The sequence below is a fragment of the Pristiophorus japonicus genome, chromosome 16, assembly GCF_044704955.1.
Source record: "Pristiophorus japonicus isolate sPriJap1 chromosome 16, sPriJap1.hap1, whole genome shotgun sequence".
Classification (NCBI taxonomy): Eukaryota; Metazoa; Chordata; class Chondrichthyes; family Pristiophoridae; genus Pristiophorus; species Pristiophorus japonicus.
The window spans coordinates 74,065,413-74,086,756 of record NC_091992.1 but is presented as its reverse complement, the minus strand read 5'-3'; the positions used below and the strand labels follow the sequence as shown (position 1 = coordinate 74,086,756).

The following is a 21,344-nucleotide window of genomic DNA, read 5'->3' as shown; positions in this document are numbered from 1 at the left end:
TGACTAGTCTGTGGGACAGCTCTCCCAATTTTGGCACAAGTCCCCAGATGTTAGTGAGGAGGACTTTGCAGGGTCGACTGGGCGGGGTGTGGCTTTGTCGTGTCCGAAGCCGGTGCCGAGGTCGATGCTGAGTTGTCCGTCCAGTTTTATTCTTATTATTGAATTGGACTTCACTTAAACCAGGCTGGGACCAGTATCCTTGCGAATCGAATAACTAGGGCTGTAGATAGGGTTTTAAACTAAATAGTGGGTGTGCGGGGGAGGGATCCGGTGAGCGGAAATTAAAAAGTCAAATAGAAAGGAAAAGGCAAAAGTGCAGGCTGGCGACAGGAGTAATGATAACCAGAGTGTGACAGGAAGGGACAGTGCGTATACAAACACAAGACAAATTTAAAAGCTCTATATCTGAACGCACAAAGCATTTGTAACAAGACAGATGAGTTGACAGCACAAATAGAAATAAATGGGTATGATCTGATTGCCGTTACAGAGACGTGGTTGCAAGGTGACCAAGGCTGGGAATTAAATATTCAGGGGTATTTGCCATTTCGTAAGGATAAGCAGAAAGGAAAAGGAGGTGGGGTAGCTCTGTTAATAAAGGATGAGATCAGTGCAGTAGCAAGAAATGATATTGCCTCAGAAGATCAAGGTGTAGAATCAGTTTCGGTGGAGGTAAGAAGTAATAAGGGGAATAAGTTACTGGTTGGAAGTAGTCTATAGGCCCCCAAACAGTAGCCACACTGTAGGACGGAGTATAAATCAAGAAATAATGGAGGCTTGTAAGAAAGGTACAGCAATAATACAGAAATAGCGGATGCATTGACAGTCATTTTCCAACATACCATTGACTCTGGATCAGTTCCTATCGAGTGGAGGGTAGCCAATGTAACCCCACTTTTTAAAAAAGGAGGGAGAGAGAAAACAGGGAATTATAGACCGGTCAGCCTGACCTCAGTAGTGGGTAAAATGATGGAATCAATTATTAAGGATGTCATAGCAGCGCATTTGGAAAATGGTGACATGACAGGTCCAAGTCAGCATGGATTTGTGAAAGGGCAATCATGCTTGACAAATCTTCTGGAATTTTTTGAGGTTGTTTCCAGTAAAGTGGACAAAGGAGAACCAGTTGATGTGGTATATTTGGACTTTCAGAAGGCTTTCGACAAGGTCCCACACAAGAGATTAATGTGCAAAGTTAAAGCACATGGGATTGGGGGTAGTGTGCTGACGTGGATTGAGAACTGGTTGTCAGACAGGAAGCAAAGAGTAGGAGTAAATGGGTACTTTTCAGAATGGCAGGCAGTGACTAGTGGGGTACCGCAAGGTTCTGTGCTGGGGCCCCAGCTGTTTACATTGTACATTAATGATTTAGACGAGGGGATTAAATGTAGTATCTCCAAATTTGCGGATGACACTAAGTTGGGTGGCAGTGTGAGCTGCGAGGAGGATGCTATGAGGCTGCAGAGCGACTTGGATAGGTTAGGTGAGTGGGCAAATGCATGGCAGATGAAGTATAATGTGGATAAATGTGAGGTTATCCACTTTGGTGGTAAAAACAGAGAGACAGACTATTATCTGAATGGTGACAGATTAGGAAAAGGGAAGGTGCAACGAGACCTGGGTGTCATGGTACATCAGTCATTGAAGGTTGGCATGCAGGTACAGCAGGCGGTTAAGAAAGCAAATGGCATGTTGGCCTTCATAGCGAGGGGATTTGAGTACAGGGGCAGGGAGGTGTTGCTACAGTTGTACAGGGCCTTGGTGAGGCCACACCTGGAGTATTGTATACAGTTTTGGTCTCCTAACTTGAGGAAGGACATTCTTGCTATTGAGGGAGTGCAGCGAAGATTCACCAGACTGATTCCCGGGATGGTGGGACTGACCTATCAAGAAAGACTGGATCAACTGGGCTTGTATTCACTGGAGTTCAGAAGAATGAGAGGGGACCTCATAGAAACGTTTAAAATTCTGACGGGTTTAGACAGGTTAGATGCAGGAAGAATGTTCCCAATGTTGGGGAAGTCCAGAACCAGGGGTCACAGTCTAAGGATAAGGGGTAAGCCATTTGGGACCGAGATGAGGAGAAACTTCTTCACCCAGAGAGTGGTGAACCTGCGGAATTCTCTACCACAGAAAGTAGTTGAGGCCAATTCACTAAATATATTCAAAAGGGAGTTAGATGAAGTCCTTGCTACTCGGGGGATCAAGGGGTATGGCGAGAAAGCAGGAAGGGGGTACTGAAGTTTCATGTTCAACCATGAACTCATTGAATGGCGGTGCAGGTTAGAAGGGCTGAATGGCCTGCTCCTGCACCTATTTTCTATGTTTCTATAATCGTGGGTGATTTTAATCTTCATATTGATTGGACAAATCAAATTGGCAAAGGTAGCCTTGAGGAAGAGTTCATAGAGTGTATTAGGGATGGTTTCTTGGAACAATATGTTGTGGAACGAACCAGGGAGCAGGCTATTCTCGATCTGGTAATGTGTAACGAGTCTGGATTAATTAATCTTGTACTGAAGGATCCTCTTGAGAAGAGTGATCACAGCATGGTAGAATTTAAATTCAGTTTGAGGGGGAGAAAGCTAGGTCTCAAACTAGTGTCCTGAACTTGAATAAAGGTAATTACAAAGGTATGAAGGCAGAGTTGGTTAAAGTGGACTGGGAAAATATATTACAGGGCAAGGCTGTAGAAACGCAGTGGCAAACATTTGAGGAGATATTTCATAACTCTCAGCAAAGGTTTATTCCAGTGAGAAATAAAGATGCTAAGAGAAGGATGAACCATCCGTGGCTAACTAAGGAAGTAAAGGCTGGTATGATGTTGAAAACAAAGGCATACAATGTTGCAAAGGACAGTGGGAGGCCAGAGGATTGGGAAATTTTTAAAAACCAGCAAAGGACGACTAGAAAAATGATTAAGACAGAGAAGATAGCATATGAGAGTAAACTATCAAGAAATATAAAAACAGAGACAGTAAGAGCTTCTCCAGGTATATAAAAAGGAAGCGAGTGGCTAAAGTAAACATTGGTCCCTTAGAGGATGGGACTGGGGAATTAATAATGGGAAACGGGGAAATGGCAGAGACTTTGAACAAATATTTTGTATTGGTCTTCACAGTAGAGGACATTAAAAACATCCCAATAATTGATAATCAAGGGGCTATTAGGAGGGAGGGGGTGGGTGGGGGTGGTTACTTAAAACAATCACTCTCACTGGAGATAAAGTACTAAGCAAACTAATGAGACCCAAGATGGACAAGTCCCCTGGACCTGATGGCATGTATCCTAGGGTCTTAAAACAAGTGACTGCAGAGATAGTGGATGCATTGGTTATAATCTACCAACATTTCCTGGATTCTGGGGTGGTCCCAGCGGATATAACACCCCGATTTAAGAAAGAAGGGAGACAGAAAGCAGGAAACTATGGACCAGTTAGCCTAGCATCTGTCATTGGGAAATGCTGGAGTCTATTATTAAGGAAGTAATAGCAGGACATTTAGAAAATGCAGTCAAGCAGAGTCAGCATGGTTTTATGAACGGGAAATCATGTTTGACAAATTTGCTGGAGTTCTTTGAGAATGTAACGAGCAGGGTGGATAAAGGAGAACCAGTTGATGTTGTATATTTGGATTTCCAGAAAGCATTCAATAAGGTGCCACACAAAAGGTTACTGCACAAGAGCTCACGGGGTTGGGGGTAATATATTAGCATGGATAGAGGATTGGTTAACGAACAGAAAACAGAGAGTCGGGATAAATGGGTCATTTTCAGGTTGGCAAACTGTAATTAGTGGGGTGCTGGGGCCTCAACTATTTACAATTTATAGTAATGACTTGGATGAAGGGACCGAGTGTAATATAGGCAAATTTGCTAATGATACAAAGATAGATGGAAAAGTAAGTTGTGAGGACGCAAAGAATCTACAAGCAAAAAATTGGCAAATGGACTATAATGTGGGAAAATGTGAAGTTATCCACTTTGATAGGAGAAATAAAAAAACAAATTATTATTTAAATGGGGAGCGATTACAAAATGCTGTAGTACAGAGGGATCTGGGGATTCTTGTACATGAACGCAAAAAGTTAGCAGCAGGTACAGCAAGTAATCAGAAAGGCAAATAGAATGTTGGCCTTTATTGCAAGGGGAATGGAGTCTAAAAGTAGGGAAGTTCTGCTCCAACTGTACAGGGTATTGGTGAGACTACACCTGGAGTACTGCGTACAGTTTTGGTCTCCTTACCGTTGGAGCAGGACTTCCCTACTTTTATACTCCATTCCCCTTGCAATAAAGGCCAACGTTCCATTTGCACCAGGTGTTAGTTATCTGTTCCTGAACACCTCGCTGTCATTTATCATCTAGTTGTCTCACTCCTGGGCCACTTACCTCTGCTCCTTTTATGGCCCCGACCTGCCACTGGTGTTCTCACGCGGGTCGGGGTCATGGGGGAGCGGTCCGGGCGCAGCATGCAGCAGAGCTGGTCTGCAGTGGTCTTGAGTAACCCTTGCCACTGGACCAAGACCTATCTCTGTCAAGCCCGTGTGGTGGCTGGTGTGCAATGCACAGGCATCTTCCACCCTTCAGCATGTAGTTCGGGCCCACCTGTGAACTCATCCTTTTTTGGCGTGGAAGCAAGTCATCCTCGTTTCGAGGGACTGCCTATGATGGTGATTTAAGGAAGGATTTACTTGCATTGGAAACAGTTCAGAGAAGGTTCACGAGGTTGATTTCCGAGATGAAGGGCTTTGTCAGTGATCTTATTGAAATGTATAATATTCTGAGGGGACTTGACAGGGTAGATGCAGAGAGGATGTTTCCCATTATGGGGGAATCTAGAATTAGGGGGCATAGTTTCAGAATAAGGAGTCATCCATTTAAAACAGAAATGAGAATCTATGGAATTCTCTGCCCCAGATAGATGTGGAGGTTGGGTCTTTGAATATATTTAAGGTGGAGATAGACAGATTTTTGAACGATAAGGGAGTCAAGGGTTATGGGGAGCAGGCGGGGAAGTGGAGTTGAGGCCGGGATCGGATCAGTCATGATCTTATTGAATGGCGGAGCAGGCTTGAGGGGTCAAGTGGCCTACTCCTGCTCCTATTTCTTATGTTCTTATGTTTGTTGTAGCGGTTTGGTACAAATGAGTGGCTTGATGGGCCATTTCAGAAGGCAGTTAAGAGTCAACCATGTTGCTGTGGGTCTGGATTCACATACGCCAGACCAGGTAAGAAAGGCAGATTTCCTTCCCTAAAGGACATTACCATCAATGGACATGATCACATCCCCATCTCACTAGCCACTCCTTACACTCGCCCTCCTCCTAATCCAATTATACCAACTAACAATACACAAGGGTAGGCACTTGGGTCATTTAGCCAATGTTCATGTAAAGTTCACGTTGATGTGTTGTCAAATGTTGAAATCTTTATTTTCATTACTTTGCGTTGTTGGACAGATTTGTGAGCACCTTTGGAAGTGGCTTAGTGAATTGTAGTGAATGGTGAGACATAATGGTACCCACCCCACAAAGGTGATGAGTGTGAAAGGAATGGCTTGGGCATTACAGGGATGTTTCATGGTGCTGGTGTGGGATGCATCATGTGGCAGCCAGAGTGCACAGCATCAAGTGAAGTAAATATGGCCATGGTGAGGCCATCCATGGCCTCCCGGGCAACAATGTATTCGGGTGCTGATGCCCTGTGTCCTGTGCAGCATCAGGTGATTGCGGAGAAGGTTGGTGATGCTGGTGTTTTTAGTGATATTGATGTTGGGGCTGATTGTGTTGGGATTCTGAGGACCAAGGTGAGATTTTGTCAAAGGCACTGATGCTGCTGGAATAGATGGCAGACAAAATTGAGATGACAGGAGCGATCTGTCAATGATGAGAGAGGTTGCTCCAAGGAGGTGACAGTGAATAGAAAGTTCACTGCAAACACTTCTAAATTGCATACAGCTCAAAAGTGTCTTCCAAATCCTGAAGGTGTCAGCTTCTGGAAGTGAACAGGTTTTATTCCACCTCTGCAGCTGCCAACTGGCCAAAGCAATGGAGAGTCACTGAGAACCTAACTGCACTTACCTGGTGAGTTCTCCAAGGGACAGCAAACCTGTCGAAAGGTTGGTAAAACCGTAAGTGCCTGCTTTTAATCCTCTTAACTAGCATTCAACTACCTTCTAACTATCTTAATTAACTGGCCCACCGCTTGCTGTCGGGTCTGCGATCCACACGCAGTCCTGACAGGTCAGAAACTGACAGAGGCGGGATCAGAGCGGGATCCTGACCCACTGTCAATTTGACAGCGAGCCCGCCTCCAAACCTGCGCTCGCAGGGCTGGGGAGGTTCTGTCCACCATGTCTGTTACCCCCTCAATAGGACGGCACCCACAGTGATTTCCCCCAACACAAACCTTACAGGGGGCAGAGAAGACATCAACCCATCAAACGTAAAGGACAGTGTCCAACCCACTGGGCCCACTCGCTGCCTGTTGTAACTCAGCAACTACTGAAGCACTTTCATCTCTATGATCTGCTGTTTCTTCCGATTTCTTAATTTCGAGTTTCCATTGTGCCATGTGATGAAATCAGTTACAGGAATGGTGACAGGAAATGTCATAACCTCTCCTCTCAGTGTCACTCGCTCTGTCACCAGTACTAGAATGTTCTGTGGCCAATTTCCGGTGAAAATAAAACACTGGAAGTGTGGAATGACCATAATTGGATTTAATTTTGGGAAGTAAGCAGTTTACGGTACCTTTTCTACCCTTCGTTTGAGAAAAGAGGCGTGGTATGCAGAATCGTTCTCCTGCACACACACACAAACATTATATATGAGAGATGAGGCAATTTTGACTTTGGTGCAATAGTGTAAAATGGTGACAGCGAATCGGCAATCTGTTTTTCATCCAATTCTTATCTGTTGACTTCAGGGAAATAAGAATCGGGAGATCTAAAAGGGGCTGCCAATTCACTATCCCTCACTTTATACAAAGTCAAAGTTACCCCCATTGAGAGAGGTGTTTATTTAATGTTCAGTTGGACTTAACAGAAAACACACCGAATGATGGCAGGCTGAAAGGGTCTGGCCTGTTTATACATTAGCTCTGGGCATTACATTTCAGCTGCAAATTAACATAACGTTTAATATTAATAAAGATTTTGTGTGTGCAGCACTCACCATATATATCATTATAATTGTAAAATAATGCTTGTGGAGAATACATTAAAGCAATTGAGGTAATTGGAATGGTGGTTTTGACTGCATGTATATTTGATAAAGTTCTGTGTTATGTTAATTGTAGGGACTGTCTGAGATTGACGTAATCAGAATAAGAAAAAGGACTTGCATTTCTATAGCGCCTTTCACAACCTCAGGATGTTCCAAAGAGCCTTACAGCCAATGGGGTAGATTTTTTGAAGTATAGGCACTGTTGTAATGTAGGAAAGCAGTACTAATAGCAGTATTAATAGCAGTACTAGTAATAATAATACTAGTGCTAATACCAGTAATAATACATGCTAATAGCAGTACTAACACCAGTAATAGTAATACTAATACTAGTGCTAATACTAGTATTAATAGTAATATTAATACATCAAAAAAGTAACCGGACAGTAACATCTGACGCGGCGCTTCGAAGTTTTGTGTTATTTAACAATACAGGACCATGAGTGAGGAGTAAGCATCTAAACGTAGGGGCACCCGAAGGGGGGGGGGGGGGGGAAGAAGAGGGAAGAGGGAAGAGAGAGAGAGAGAGAGAGAGAGAGAGAGAGAGTATGGTAAACAGGATCTGCATCATGTGCCTAATGTCACTTTCCATTAACAGTAAAGGTGTTGGTGCCGTGACAAAACACATGAACACACAGAAACAGCAAGTGTGAGCAGCAGTTTAACACAATAGTTTCACACCTAGAGACTCTCCTGAGGAGACCGGTGTGGTTGCTGCACCGTAGCCCGTGTGCACCGTGCTTTGTGCATCTTCACAGCGTGTTGTCATTTGACTGTGTGACGAAGCTGATGCTAAACTACTTTCTGATTCAAAGTTGGGTCAAATTATTCATTGTGGGAGGACAAAATGTGAAAGCATGTGGAAAATATTTTGTTGCCCTGTTCAGTTTAGCTGCTGTTGCATGATCTGAAACGCAATCAACAACAACAACTTGTATTTATATAGCACCTTTAACGTAGTGAAACATCCCAAGGTGCTTCACAGGAGTATTATCAGTCACAAAATTTGACACCGAGCCACATAAGGAGAAATTAAGGCATTGGTCAAAGAGGAAGGTTTTGAGAAGCGTCTTCAAGGAGGAAAAAGAGATAGAGAGGTTTAGGCACAGCGTTCCAGAGCTTGGGGCCCAGGCAACAGAAGGCACGGCCACCAATGGTTGAGCGATTTATAATCAAGGGTGCCCAAGAGGGCACAATTAGCAGAGCACAGACATCTCTGGGGAGGGGGGGGGTGCGGGCGGGTGGTTGCTTCTGAGACTGGAGGAGATTAGAGAGATAGGGAGGGGTGAGGGCCATGGAGGGATTTGAAAACAAGGATGAGAATTTTGAAATTGAGGCGTTGCTTAACCGGGAGCCAATGTAGGTCAGCGAGCATAGGGGGTGATGGGTGAGCGGGACTTGGTGCGAGTTAGGGTATGGGCAGCCACTAACACCTCGAATAAGTTCAACATTAAAGAGTAACAGCTGGTGATATGCTATTTTCCCATGTCCAGCGATGCTGGAGAGGGGTGCATCATTTTTACATAAAATTACATAGAATGTACCGCACAGAAACATGCCATTCGGCCCAACTGGTCCGTGCCGGTGTTTACTCTCCACACGAGCCTCCTTCCATCCCTACTTCATCTCACCCTATCAGCAGCCTTTGCAAAGACTGAAGATACAGCAGATGTTAGAAACAGAAATTTTGGATGACACTGGCAAAACTTGGCATCCTTTGACTGACAATGAATGAGTCCATTAATTATGGGCAAATTTTTCCATATTTTCCAACTTGCTGTGAGCAAACTGCAATGCCCACGACTCATGGAGGCACGAGTGGGTGAGTTTGGCGATCCAGATATAGAACGAGTTTTTGAGCCTTGCAACGAAGGTGGAGGAACTTCAGGAACGTTTTGAGTCGGTGAAGGAAGAATGCACGATCTTCTGCAGCACATTCCAGTGAGGTGTCTGTCACCCCTATTGTGTTCCTAACACAGGGTGGTTAAAGTAACAGTGACCTCAGTCTTTAATAAGTCACCCCAGAGTGAGGAACAGGCCTTAGGGGCCGTCTTATATACAGTGCTCCCAAGGGATGCTGGGATCCTTTGGGACTTCAGAGGATGAGCTCCCTGGTGGCGGAACATGGGAGTGCATGCTTTACAGATGCACATCACTTCCCTGCCCCCCCAAAGTCAAAGTGAAAACTATTTACAAGGTGAGGCAGTCGGGAGCCTTTCTTTCCCTGGTGGACCACTTCGGTACAAATGTCTGTTCTGGTGTGTTGGCTGTGCCCTCGCTGGGCTGGCTTGTTATTGGCCCTGCAGGGCTGCTAGGTGAGCCTGGCCTTGTTGGGCATGATGGGTTAGATTTCCTGGTCCGGGATGGTGTCGTTGATCCTTTGGGTGTGTGTTGTGGGCTCAAAAAAGGTGGTGTCTGCTGTGGGTTGTTCAATGCAGTCTGTGAACTGCAGCCTCGTTTGGTCCAGGTGCTTTCTACAAATTTGTCCATTGTCTAGTTTGACTACAAACACCCTATTCCCTTCTTTAATTATCACCGTGGCCGCGATCCAATAGGACCATGTCCATAGTTTAGCACATACACAGGGTCATTCAGATCAATTTCCTGTGACACAGTGGCGCGACCATTGTTTACATTTTGTTGCTGCCGCCTGCTCTCTACCTGATCATGCAGGTTGGGGTGAACCAGCGAGAGTCTGGTTTTAAGTGTCCTTTTCATGAGTAGCTCAGCCAGGGGCACCCCTGTGAACGAGTGGGGTCTTGTGCGGTAGCTGAGCAGTACTCGGGACAGACAGGTTTGGAGTGAGCCTTCTGTGACTCGTTTAAGACTCTGATGGTTTGTACTGCCCGCTCTGCCTGCCCATTGGAGGTTGGTTTAAACGGCGCCGAGGTGACATATTTGATCCCATTGTGGGTCATAAATTCTTTAAATTTGGCACTGGTGAAACATGGTCCATTGTCACTGACCAGTATGTCAGGCAGGCCGTGGGTGGCAAACATGGCCCTCAGGCTTTCAATGGTGGCGGTGGCGGTGCTTCCGACATTATTTCACATTCAATCTATTTTGAAAAAGCATCCACCACTACCAGGAACATTTTACCGAGAAACGGGCCCGCATAGTCGACATGGATCCTCGATCATGGTCTGGAGAGCCAGGACCACAAACATAGTGGTGCCTCTCTGGGCACATTGCTCAACTGAGCACATACGCTGCATTGCCGTACACAGAACTCTAAGTCACATGTGGGATCTGGCTATCGCTTTCATTATTACTATACCCGGGTGTGTGCTGTGGAGATGCGAGATGAACGTCTCCCAGCCCTTTTTTGGTAGCACTACGTGGTTACCCCACAACAGGCAGCCTGCCTGAATGGACAGCTCGTCCTTTTGCCGCTGGAATGGCTTGATTGGCTATTGCATTTCAACAGGGATGCTGGCCCAGCTCCCATGCAGTACAGTTTTTTTTTACTAGGGACAGCAGAGGATCTTGGCTGGTCCAAGTCCTGATCTGGCAGGCCGTGACAGGTGATTTATCATTTTCAAACGCTTCCATTACCATCAACAAATTTGCAGGCTGCGCCATTTCCACCCCCGTGGTGGGCAATGGTAGCCGACTGAGAGCATCCGCACAGTTCTCGGTGCCTGGCCTGTGGCGGATGGTATAGTTATACGCTGATAGCGCGAGTGCCCATCTTTGTATGTGGGCTGAGGCATTAGTATTTATCTCCTTGTTTTCAGTGAACAGGGATGTGAGGGGCTTGTGATCGGTTTCCAGCTCAAATTTGAGGCCAAACAGGTACTGATGCATTTTCTTTACCCCGAACACACACGCTAATGCCTCTTTCTCAATCATACTGTCGGCCCTCTCGGCCTTAGACAAGCTCCTGGAAGCATAGGCGACCGGTTGCAACTTCCCCGCAACGTTAGCTTGTTGTAATACACACCCAACTCCGTACGATGACGCGTCACATGCTAGCACAAGTCTTTTACATGGGTTATACAATACAAGCAGCTTGTTGGAGCATAAAATGTTTCTGGCTTTCTCAAAAGCAATTACTTGTTTTTTTCCCCCATACCCAGTTTTCACCTTTGTGCAATAACACATGTAGGGGCTCTAAAAGGATGCTGAACCACAGTAAGAAGTTACCAAAATAGTTGAGTCCCAGGAACAACTGCAGCTCCGTGACGTTCTGTGGCCTGGGCGCATTCCTGATAGCCTCTGTTTTGGTGTCTGTGGGCGGAATGCCGTCCGCCGCGATCTTTCTCCCCAAAAACTCCATTTCTGTTGCCATGAAGACGCATTTCGACCTCTTCAGCCACAGCCCTACGCGATCCAGTCGCTGGAGGACCTCCTCCAGGTTTTGTAGGTGCTTGGCGGTGTCCCGACCTGTGACCAATATGTCGTCCTAAAAGACCACTGTGTGTGGTATTGACTTGAGTAGGCTCTCCATGTTTCTCTGAAAGATCACTGCAGCCGACCGAATTCCAAACGGGCATCTGTTGTAGATGAACAGTCCCTTGTGCGTGTTGATGCAGGTGAGGCCCTTCGAAGACTCCTCCAGCTCCTGCGTCATGTGGGCCGAAGTCAGGTCGAGCTTGGTGAACGTCTTGCCTCCTGCCAGCGTCGCAAATAGGTCATTTGCCTTAGGTAGCGGGTATTGGTCCTGTAGCGAGAAACGATTCATAACTACTTTATAATCACTGCAAATCCTGACCGTGCCATCACTTTTGAGTACTGGAACAATCTGGCTGGCCAACTTGCTGAATTCCACTGGGGAGATGATGCCTTCGCGTTGCAGCCTGTCCAGCTCGATTTCCACTCTCTCCCTCATCATGTGAGGTACCGCTCGCGCCTTGTGGTGAATGGGTCGTGCCTCTGGGACCAAGTGGATCCGCACCTTCACCCCGGAAAAGTTTCCAATGCCTGGCTCAAAAAGGGAAAGAAATTTGTTAAGAACCTGGGGACATGAGGTCACATCGACATGTGATAGCGCTCGGATGTCATCCCAGTTCCAGCGGATTTTGCCCAGCCAGCTCCTTCCAAGCAGTGCAGAGCCATCACCTGAAACAATCCAGAGTGGCAGTTCGTGCACCGTGCCCTCATAGGTGACCTTAACCATAGCACTGCCCAGGACAGTGATAAGCTCTTTGGTGTACATTCTCAGTTTCGTGTAGATGGGGCTCAGGGCTGGTCTGAATGTCTTGTTGCACCACAGTCTTAAACATCTCTTTACTTATGATGGATTGGCTAGCGCCAATGTCCAGTTCCATGGTATAGGTAAGCCATTCAATTTTACGTTTAGCATTATAGGTGGCCATTTTGTCGAAAATGTGTGCACCCTGTGTACTTCAGCATCTGCCTCCTCTCTTTGAGGCTCGAAATTGCTTTGATCCACCATGGACCGATCTTCCTCTGCCACGTGGTGGTTAGCAGGTTTTGCAGAGCTTGCTGCTCATTTGCAAACTCGTTGGAGGTGCCCCATTGTTCCACAGCTCTTGCAAACATACCCTTTGAAGCGGCATGAATAGGCTGAATGGAAGTCTGCACAATGCCAACAAGGTGTGAATTGCCTTGCATTCATCCTTTGTTGGGGACTCTGAGTCATCGGGTCACCTGAGGCCTGCTGGCAGTTGCAGACTCGTGGGTTCTGCCCTGTACATTTCTGCTCGCAAACACAGTTCCAGTTAATTTATGAACATTGCTAGCACTTGTTTGGTGTTATCACTGGTGGACATAAACGCCTGTGCTATCGCAATGCCCTTACTGAGGGTCGGTGTCTCTACAGTCAAAAGTTTTCGTAGGATGGTCTCGTGGCCAATACCCAAGTAGCCATCAAACTCACATTGTCCTGTAAGTCGCCTTAGCTCGGTGACGTAGCTCGCCACTTCCTGACCTTCAGATCACTGGCACGTGTAGAACCACTACCTCGCCAGCAGCACGCTCTTCCTTAAGAAGCTCTCGAACCAGTGTACACAGCTCCTCATATGACTTATCTGTGGGTTTCACCAGAACTAGAAGATTCTTCATGAGGTTGTAGGTTGGTGCCCCGCAGACTGTGAGGAGGACCGCTCTCCTTTTTGCAGCGCTTCCTTCTCCGTCTAGCTCGTTGGCTACAAAGTACTGGTCTAGCCGTTCGACATAAACTTCCCAGTCCTCACCCTCCGAGAACTTCTCCAGAATGCCCACAGTTTGCTGTATCTTTGCGTTGGATTCGTATTCTCGTAGCCACTTATTGTGTTCCTAACACAGATGAGGCTGCACACGGGAAGGTTAAAGTAACAGTGACCTAGGTCTTTAATAAGACACTCCAGAGTGAGGAACGGGCCTTAGAGGCTGGCTTATATACAGTGCTCCCAAGTGATGCTGGGATCCCTTGGGACTTCAGGGGATGAGCTCCCTGGTGGCGGAACATGGGAGTGCATGCTTTATCGATACACAACAACCCCGACCAGAGATTGTGAAATGCTGGAAGGCCATGAAAGCATTCTTCATTTCACAGGGACAAGCTCAGACCCCGTACTGATATGGGACTTCATCACTGACCAATAACATAAGCTGATAAGTGAAGATCATCTAGCTCTTCCTGAATACTAAAGAAGAAAAACTGGCATATATATATAGCGCCTTTCACGAGACATCCCAAAGCGCTTCTGCCAATGAAGTACTTTTGGAGTGTAGTCACTGTTGTAATGTGAGGAAATGAGGCAGATAATTTTTGCACACCAATATGATAAATGACCAGATCATCTGTTTTAGTGATATGATAAATATTGGCCAAGACACCTGGGAGAACTCCCATGCTTTTATGTCCTCTTGAGTGGGCAGACGGGGCCTCGGTTCAATGTCTCATCCAAAAGATGGCATCTCCAACAGTGCAGCACTCCCTCAGCACTGCACTGGGAGTGTCACACAGAATATGTGCTCAAGTCTCTGGATTGGGACTTGAACCAATGGCTCAGAGACGAGAGTGCTATTACTGAGCCACGGCTGACACCTTAATGCCATTTATACTTTGTGTACAACTACATGAATGTTCTTCACACAGCAATGAAAGTGCAGGAAAGTGACACAACTCAGGGCACAAATGTATACGGAGTGATGGAAAATCTGAGAGCCAATTTGAAGAACAAGCAACTTCTTTGGTCTCACAGTGAACCAGATTTTGAAGGTGAAGAGAGAAACATTGACTACTTGAATAAATGGTTCCCCTTTGAGACAAGTCCCTGAAACGCTTCACAATACTTGGTCTGCACACTCAGTTCACATTTGAGGGCCTGATGGACCCTATCGAGGCTCCAAATGTGGCAGACCTGGGTGGAGAAGCATTGTACGATTAATTGTGTGCACTCCGTGAAGTAATGCCAAAGCTCCGGGACACAGAATGAGTGGGTCACAACTAGGCAAACTTCTACTGCAAGTACCAAGCTCTCCGAGAATAGTGGAGCATGTGTTCGCAGTGCCTGGGAGCAATGCTCCAGGGGAAAAGTGATGAAGAATCTATGGATGGTCAGAGAGCAGACCTTGTCAAGGCTGAACAATGTGTGAAAGTCAACTCCAAGAACTCTTGCAGTGGGTTTCATGAATTTAACTTTTGGTAGGCTGATCAAAAAAGTAAAAGCCATGGGATCCAAGGGAGAGTGGCAAATTGGATCCAAAATTGGCTCCGTGGGAGGAAGCAAAGGGTAATGGTTGAGAGGGATTTTTGTAACTGGAAGGCTGTTTCCAGTGGGTCTCCACAGGGCTCAATAGGTCCTTTACTTTTTGTAGTATATATTAATGATTTAGACTTAAATGTAGGGGGCATGATAAAGAAATTTGCAGATGATACAAAAATTGGCCGTGTGGTTGACATTGAGGAGGAAAGCTGCGGACTGCAGGAAGATATCGATGTACTGGTCAGTTGGGCAGAACAGTGGCAAATGGAATTCAATCCGGAAAAGTGTGAGGTAATGCATTTGGGGAGGGGCAGCAAGGCAAGGGAATACACAATAAATGGGAGGATAGTGAGCAGTGTGGAGGAACAGAGGGACCTTGGCGTGTATGTCCACAGATCCTTAAAGATAGCAGGACAGGTCGATAAGGTGGTTAAAATGGCATACGGAATGCTTGCCTTTATTAGCCGAGGCATAGAATACAAGAGCAGGGAAGTTATGCTTGAACTGTACAAAACACTAGTTAGGCCACAGCTGGAGTACTGCGTGCAGTTCTGGTCACCACATTATAGGAAAGATGTGATTGCATTAGAGAGGATGTTGCCAGGACTGGAAAACTTTAGCTATGAGGAAAGATCAGCTAGGCTAGAGTTGTTTTTCGTGGAACAGAGGAGGCAGAGGGGAGATTTAATTGAGGTATTATAAAATTATGAGGGGCCTAGATAGTGGATAGGAAGGACCTATTTCCCTTAGCAGAGGGGTCAACAACCAGGGGACATAGATTTAAAGTCATTGGTAGAAGGATTAGAGGGGAGATGAGGAAACATTTCTTCACACAGAGGATGGTGGGGGTCTGGAACTCACGGCCTGAAAGGGTGGTAGAGGCAGAAACCCTCACCACATTTAAAAAATACTTGGACGTGCACCTGAAGTGCTGTAACCTGCAGGGCTACGGACCCAGAGCTGGAAAGTGGGATTAGGCTGGGTAACTCTTGGTCGGCCAGCACGGACACGATGGGCCAAATGGCCTCCTGTGTTGTAATTTTTCTATGATTCTATGAAGAAAGGACCACTTGAAGCAGCAACGAACAACAAAAACCTTTAAAAGGAATGCTCCAACCATGACTGCAGTTTAGGAGGCAGGAATAAGAAGTCTATGGTTTAGCATTATGTTTGTTAAGTCGTGTATTTATCCTCTCAACCCCTATTATGGAATGTTCTATCCTGCATATCCCTACTTTAGCAAACCAAAAGGTGGCAACCCAGAGCAGACCACGAGCCCTGCACTGAGTCAGTGAGTAACTGAATGTAGCTAATACACTGAGTACATGGCTTTCCTGTCCGGCTTACATGTACCAGATACATGCACACACTCGCATGTAAACATCCAGACGTGTACAGACATACATACTACGCATGCTTTTACCTCAGCCTTTGTTAACTGAGCAGGTCTGGTCTCTCCTCTCGGGGCTTGTGGCTCCATCTGTGGAATAACATTACACAAATAGGTCAGATCAATATCAAATCAATACCTGATGTTCCCAAGAGAACATGGGCAATTATGGAAGGGCTTTCCACAGCAGCGTATTGGCCCAAAGAAAGCTTAATAAAGTTGCTTAATTGGGCCCCAAGCACTTGCCTGGGCTCAAGCATTTGCCTGGGCCTTGAGCTTCTAGGTACAGCTAATTAATTGCAGAACTATGATGAGATGGTTGAAAGCCATACTCCATATTCAGAGTCCAAGAACCTAAAATATTGAATGATCTAATCCATTTGATCGTGTTTCATTTTTTGTTTAAATAGGGAGATCCTGGTGAAGGGCCGAGACCCAGAGTGCAGGACATCGGCAAGGCTGAAACGAGCAGGAGAGCTGATGAGGCAAAGCAGGAAGTAGTTCTGAGGTGACACCAGGTTTGTGTTTGATTGTAGGAGGAAGGAAATGCTAAACAATGTGAGGAGTCCCGCAGGGTTGAGATCCTGGGAAAGAGTGAGATCCTGGGAAGGGGGCGGTGCGGTGAGTCTAGATTTGAACAATCTAGACAGCAGAGTGTGTAGGACAAGGGATTTGGAACTTCGAGGGTAGAAAAGGTGTCCAGTTTGGAAAAAAGGAGCACTGGGTAAATACTGGAAAAGTCACAATTTAATCATTGTGTCTGAGATGTGAGTGGCCAGGGCCAAGCCAGCAAGTATTGTCGGTCCCTAGTTGTCCTGAGAAGGTGGTGATGGGCCTTCTCCTTCAACCGCTGCTGTCCATGTGTTGATGGTCCTTCCACAAGGGTGGGAGATAAGGAATTCTCCAATAGTGACCCAGTGATGAACAGATAACGCTATATATCCAAGGTGTGTGACTTGGAGGGGAGCTTGGAGTTCATGGTTGCCCCCAGGGCATTTCTGCTCTTGTTCTTCCTGGAGATAGAGGTCACAGGGGAAGAAGGTGCTGCAGTAACCTCGGTGAATTGCTGCAATGCCTCCTGGTAACGGTACATACTACGGCCACGGCATAGGTAGTGAAGAGTTATATTACTCCAGCATATACTTTAACACAACACACATTGGGTGGATTTTCGACTTCCCTCTGCTCCGTTTCTCCCCCCGGAGCAACGGCAATGGCGGCGGTGAGGCGTTATGGGCGGGCGGTCAGCCTCCAGCGATCCTCGGGTCCGGTTTAACGGCGGCGCGGAGCAGCACCGCCCGGAAGAGCTGCGCGCAGTGTGCAACGCCCCTGGTTGTGACATCGGCGCGAGTTTTGACTCCCACCTGACCCATCCACCCTGCAGCGCGGCCCACAGTGACCGTCTGGGAAATCGGGTGGTCCAACGCTACCGACAGCGAAGAGGTGAGTAACGGACTCCTGAGGTAAGTGCGATTGTTTTTTCTCAATTTATTTTGCGATTTGTGTTGTGATGGCATGGGCAATGTTTTGGGAATGTTTTTGTGGCTTTTTTTAGGGTTTTACGGTCCCCCCCCCCCCCCCGAGACATCTCTTGGAGCGCTCCCACCATTACCGCCCAAAAAATATCAAAGCCAAAAATCCAGCCCTTGGTAACAATATCCCAACACAGCCCATACAGTAATAATATTCCAACCACTTCCATAATAAGAGTAACAGATAGCCTCAGTGACCTGGCTAGGGAAGCGAACACCAGCCAGGGCTCCAGCAGTGGGTCACTATGACCGAGAGAAGCCATTCGGCCCATCTAGCTACTCCTTCTGTATTCACCAACACTTGAGGGACGGCTAGACCCCAGGGCAGAGCTCTCGCCAGTAAGGCTCATCGTTTACATTCGTACATAGATCATACCCCTCCCCCCCCCCCAACCCCCAACCTTTTTAGAGGCATCTGAAGAATTACCTGTGAGGGGAGGGAGATTATTGTACTGAGAAACATTTAATTTCTTTTTCTCAAACATCCAATTAGTTCAACAAACTTGTGGTGATCACTACAATTAATTTTACTTCACTTTTCTACTCCATAATTATATTTTATTTATCTTTTTGTCATTGTTGAAGTAAAAGACAATAAATGGCCCTGACTTTTCTCACTTTAACACCTTTAAAACAGGTGTTATGCCTGCTGCTAGTCTCTGGAAGGAGACACATGGAACTTTCCTGGGTATACTCATTTCCATATCTATTGGTGGAACTTTCCTGGGTATACTCATTTCACTATCTATTGGTGGAAGCACTGGTGTAAAACTGCCAGTAACTTAACCTGCGGGAAACTGCTATGCAGCATTGAGGAACATAGGAACATAAGAACATAAGAATTAGGAACAGGAGTAGGCCCTCGAGCCTGCTCCGCCATTCAACAAGATCATGGTTGATCTGGCTGTGGACTCGGTTCCATTTACCCGCCCGCTCCCCGTAACCCTTAATTCCCTTATTGGTTAAAAATCTATCTGTGATTTGAATACATTCAATGAGCTAGCCTCAACTGCTTCCTTGGGCAGAGAATTCCACAGATTCACAACCCTCTGGGAGAAGAAATTCCTTCTCAACTCGGTTTTAAATTGAGGCTGTGCCCCCTATTTCTAGTCTCCCCGACCAGTGGAAACAACCTCTCTGCCTCTATCTTGTCTATCCCTTTCATTATTTTAAATGTTTCTATAAGATCACCCCTCATCCTTCTGAACTCCAACGAGTAAAGACCCAGTCTACTCAATCTATCATCATTAGGTAACCCCCTCATCTCCGGAATCAGCCTAGTGAATCGTCTCTGTACCCCCTCCAAAGCTAGTATATCCTTCCTTAAGAAAGGTGACCAAAACTGCATGCAGTTCTCCAGGTGCGGCCTCACCAATACCCTATACAGTTGCAGCAGGACCTCCCTGCTTTTGTACTCCATCCCTCTCGCAATGAAGGCCAACATTCCGTTCGCCTTCCTGATTACTTGCTGCACCTACAAACTAACTTTTTGGGATTCATGCACAAGGACCCCCAGGTCCCTCTGCACTGCAGAATGTTGTAATTTCTCCCCATTCAAATAATATTCCCTTCTACTGTTTTTTTTCCAAGGTGGATGACCTCACATTTTCCGACATTGTATTCAATCTGCCAAACCTTAGCCCATTCGCTTAACCTATCTAAGTCTCTTTGCAGCCTCTCTGTGTCCTCTACACAACCCGCTTTCCCACTAACATAGAAACAGGAGGAGGCCGTTTAGTCCTTCGAGCCTGTTCTGCCATTCAATGTCATCATCATCATAGGCGGTCCCTCGAATCGAGGATGACTTGCTTCCTCGCCAAAAAGGGATGAGTTCACAGGTGTTTCAATGAAGGACCTAATATTCCAGGTTCTGAACTACATCCTGAAGGGTGGAAGATGCCTGTGTGTGGATTTTTTTTAACGTGTGGTGGCCGTTGCACACCAGCCACCACACGGGCTTGACAGAGCTAGGTCTTGGTCCAGTGGCAAGGATTAACCAAGACGACTGGAGACCAGCTCTGCTGCACTCCCTGACCTGCGAGAGACCATTCAATGAGATCTTCGCTGATCTGCGACCTAACTCCATATCCTTTGCACTTAATCCCTTAATACCTTTACTTAAGAAAAATCTATCAATCTTAGATTTAAAATTAGCAATTGACCCAGCATCAACTGCCATTTGCGGAAGAGAGTTTTAAACTTCTACCACCCTTTGTGTGTAAAAGTGTTTCTTGGTTTCACCAGACTATGCCCCCTCGTCCTAGACTCCCCAATCAGCATAAATAGTTTCTCTCTATCTACTCTGTCTGTTCCCCTTAATATATTGAAAGCTTCGATCAAATCATCCCTTAACCTTCTAAATTCCAGGGACTACAACCCTACTTTGTGTAATCACAAAATTCAGTCAGATTTGTCAGGCATGACCTGCCTTTCACAAATCCACACTGACTCTCTCTGATTAGCTGAACATTTTTTAAGGTGTTCAGTCAGCCTATCCTTAATTATAGACACGAGTAATTTCCCGACAACGGATGCGAGGCGAACTGAACTGTTCAGCCTCTTCAACAAAACTCTGGAGGTCAAACTGGGGAACACTACTATTTCTTTTCTCTCTCACAGATTACTTCACTGCATGTATTACCACTGTTTTCATTGCACTTGGACAGAATTATGAATATTCAAGTATGACCTGTGCCCCGAGGATAGGAAGGCCTGGCACCGATCCCGAGGAGAGGAGCACACAGCTTCACCCATTCAGGACACGTTGGTGTTCTGGATGTACTTGGTGTATGCCTTTTTCTTTAGATTCAATGTTATGCTCACCTCTTTTATTTATCCATGATGTCTCATTCTAGACTAGTTTGTACTTATTTTTTAAGTGGAATATATTCCTCCTATCGATCTCTCCTTTAAATATTGCCTACATGTCAGCCGTGGCTCAGTGGATAGCCCACTCGCCTCTGGGTTAGAAGGTTGTGGGTTCAAGTCCCACTCCAGGAACTTGAGCACATAAATCTAGGCTGACACTCCAGTGCAGTACTGAGGGAGTGCAGTACTGAGGGAGTGCTGCACTGTCAGAGGTGTTGTCTTTTGGATGAGATGATAAACTGAGGCCCCGTGTGCCCCCTCAGGTGGATGTAAAAGATCCCATGGCACTATTTCGAAGAAGAGCAGGGGAGTTATCCCTGGTGTCCTGTCCAATATTTATTCCTCAATCAACATAACAAAAACAGATGATCTGGTCGTTATCACATTGCTGTTTGTGGGAGCTTGCTGTGCGCAAATTGGCTGCCACGTTTCCCGCATTACAACAGTGACTACACTCCAAAAGTACTTCATTGGCTGTAAAGCGCTTTGAGACGTCCGGTGGTCATGAAAGGCGTTATATAAATGCAAGTTTTTCTTTTACTTTAGATCTAACTCTGTCAATATTTTCCCTCTACTTTATCTTCTTTAGCTCCACCCTCATTCCATCATCATTGGCTTTTTTCCAATCTATTACTGTGGTCTTTGTACTATCTATCTCTATCAATCATTATCTTAAA

The 21,344-nt window shown here is 46.1% G+C and overlaps 1 protein-coding gene and 1 long non-coding RNA gene across 6 annotated transcripts in view; one reads left to right on the top strand and one right to left on the bottom strand.

The window, feature by feature from the left end:
• LOC139226593 (uncharacterized) overlaps positions 1 to 21,344 on the top strand; it is a 162,551-nt gene that overhangs the window by 122,144 nt on the left and 19,063 nt on the right. Inside the window, exon 3 of the long non-coding RNA XR_011587292.1 lies at positions 16,678 to 16,785. This is a non-coding gene — a long non-coding RNA (uncharacterized lncRNA). The remainder of the gene's footprint in view (positions 1 to 16,677; positions 16,786 to 21,344) is intronic.
• The window catches only part of unc13d (unc-13 homolog D (C. elegans)), a 142,509-nt gene that overhangs the window by 111,792 nt on the left and 9,373 nt on the right, over positions 1 to 21,344 (bottom strand). For all 5 annotated transcript variants that reach the window (XM_070857441.1, XM_070857437.1, XM_070857440.1 and 2 more), the window contains exon 2: positions 16,301 to 16,357. In XM_070857441.1, the coding sequence (XP_070713542.1) occupies positions 16,301 to 16,357 (57 nt within the window). The remainder of the gene's footprint in view (positions 1 to 16,300; positions 16,358 to 21,344) is intronic.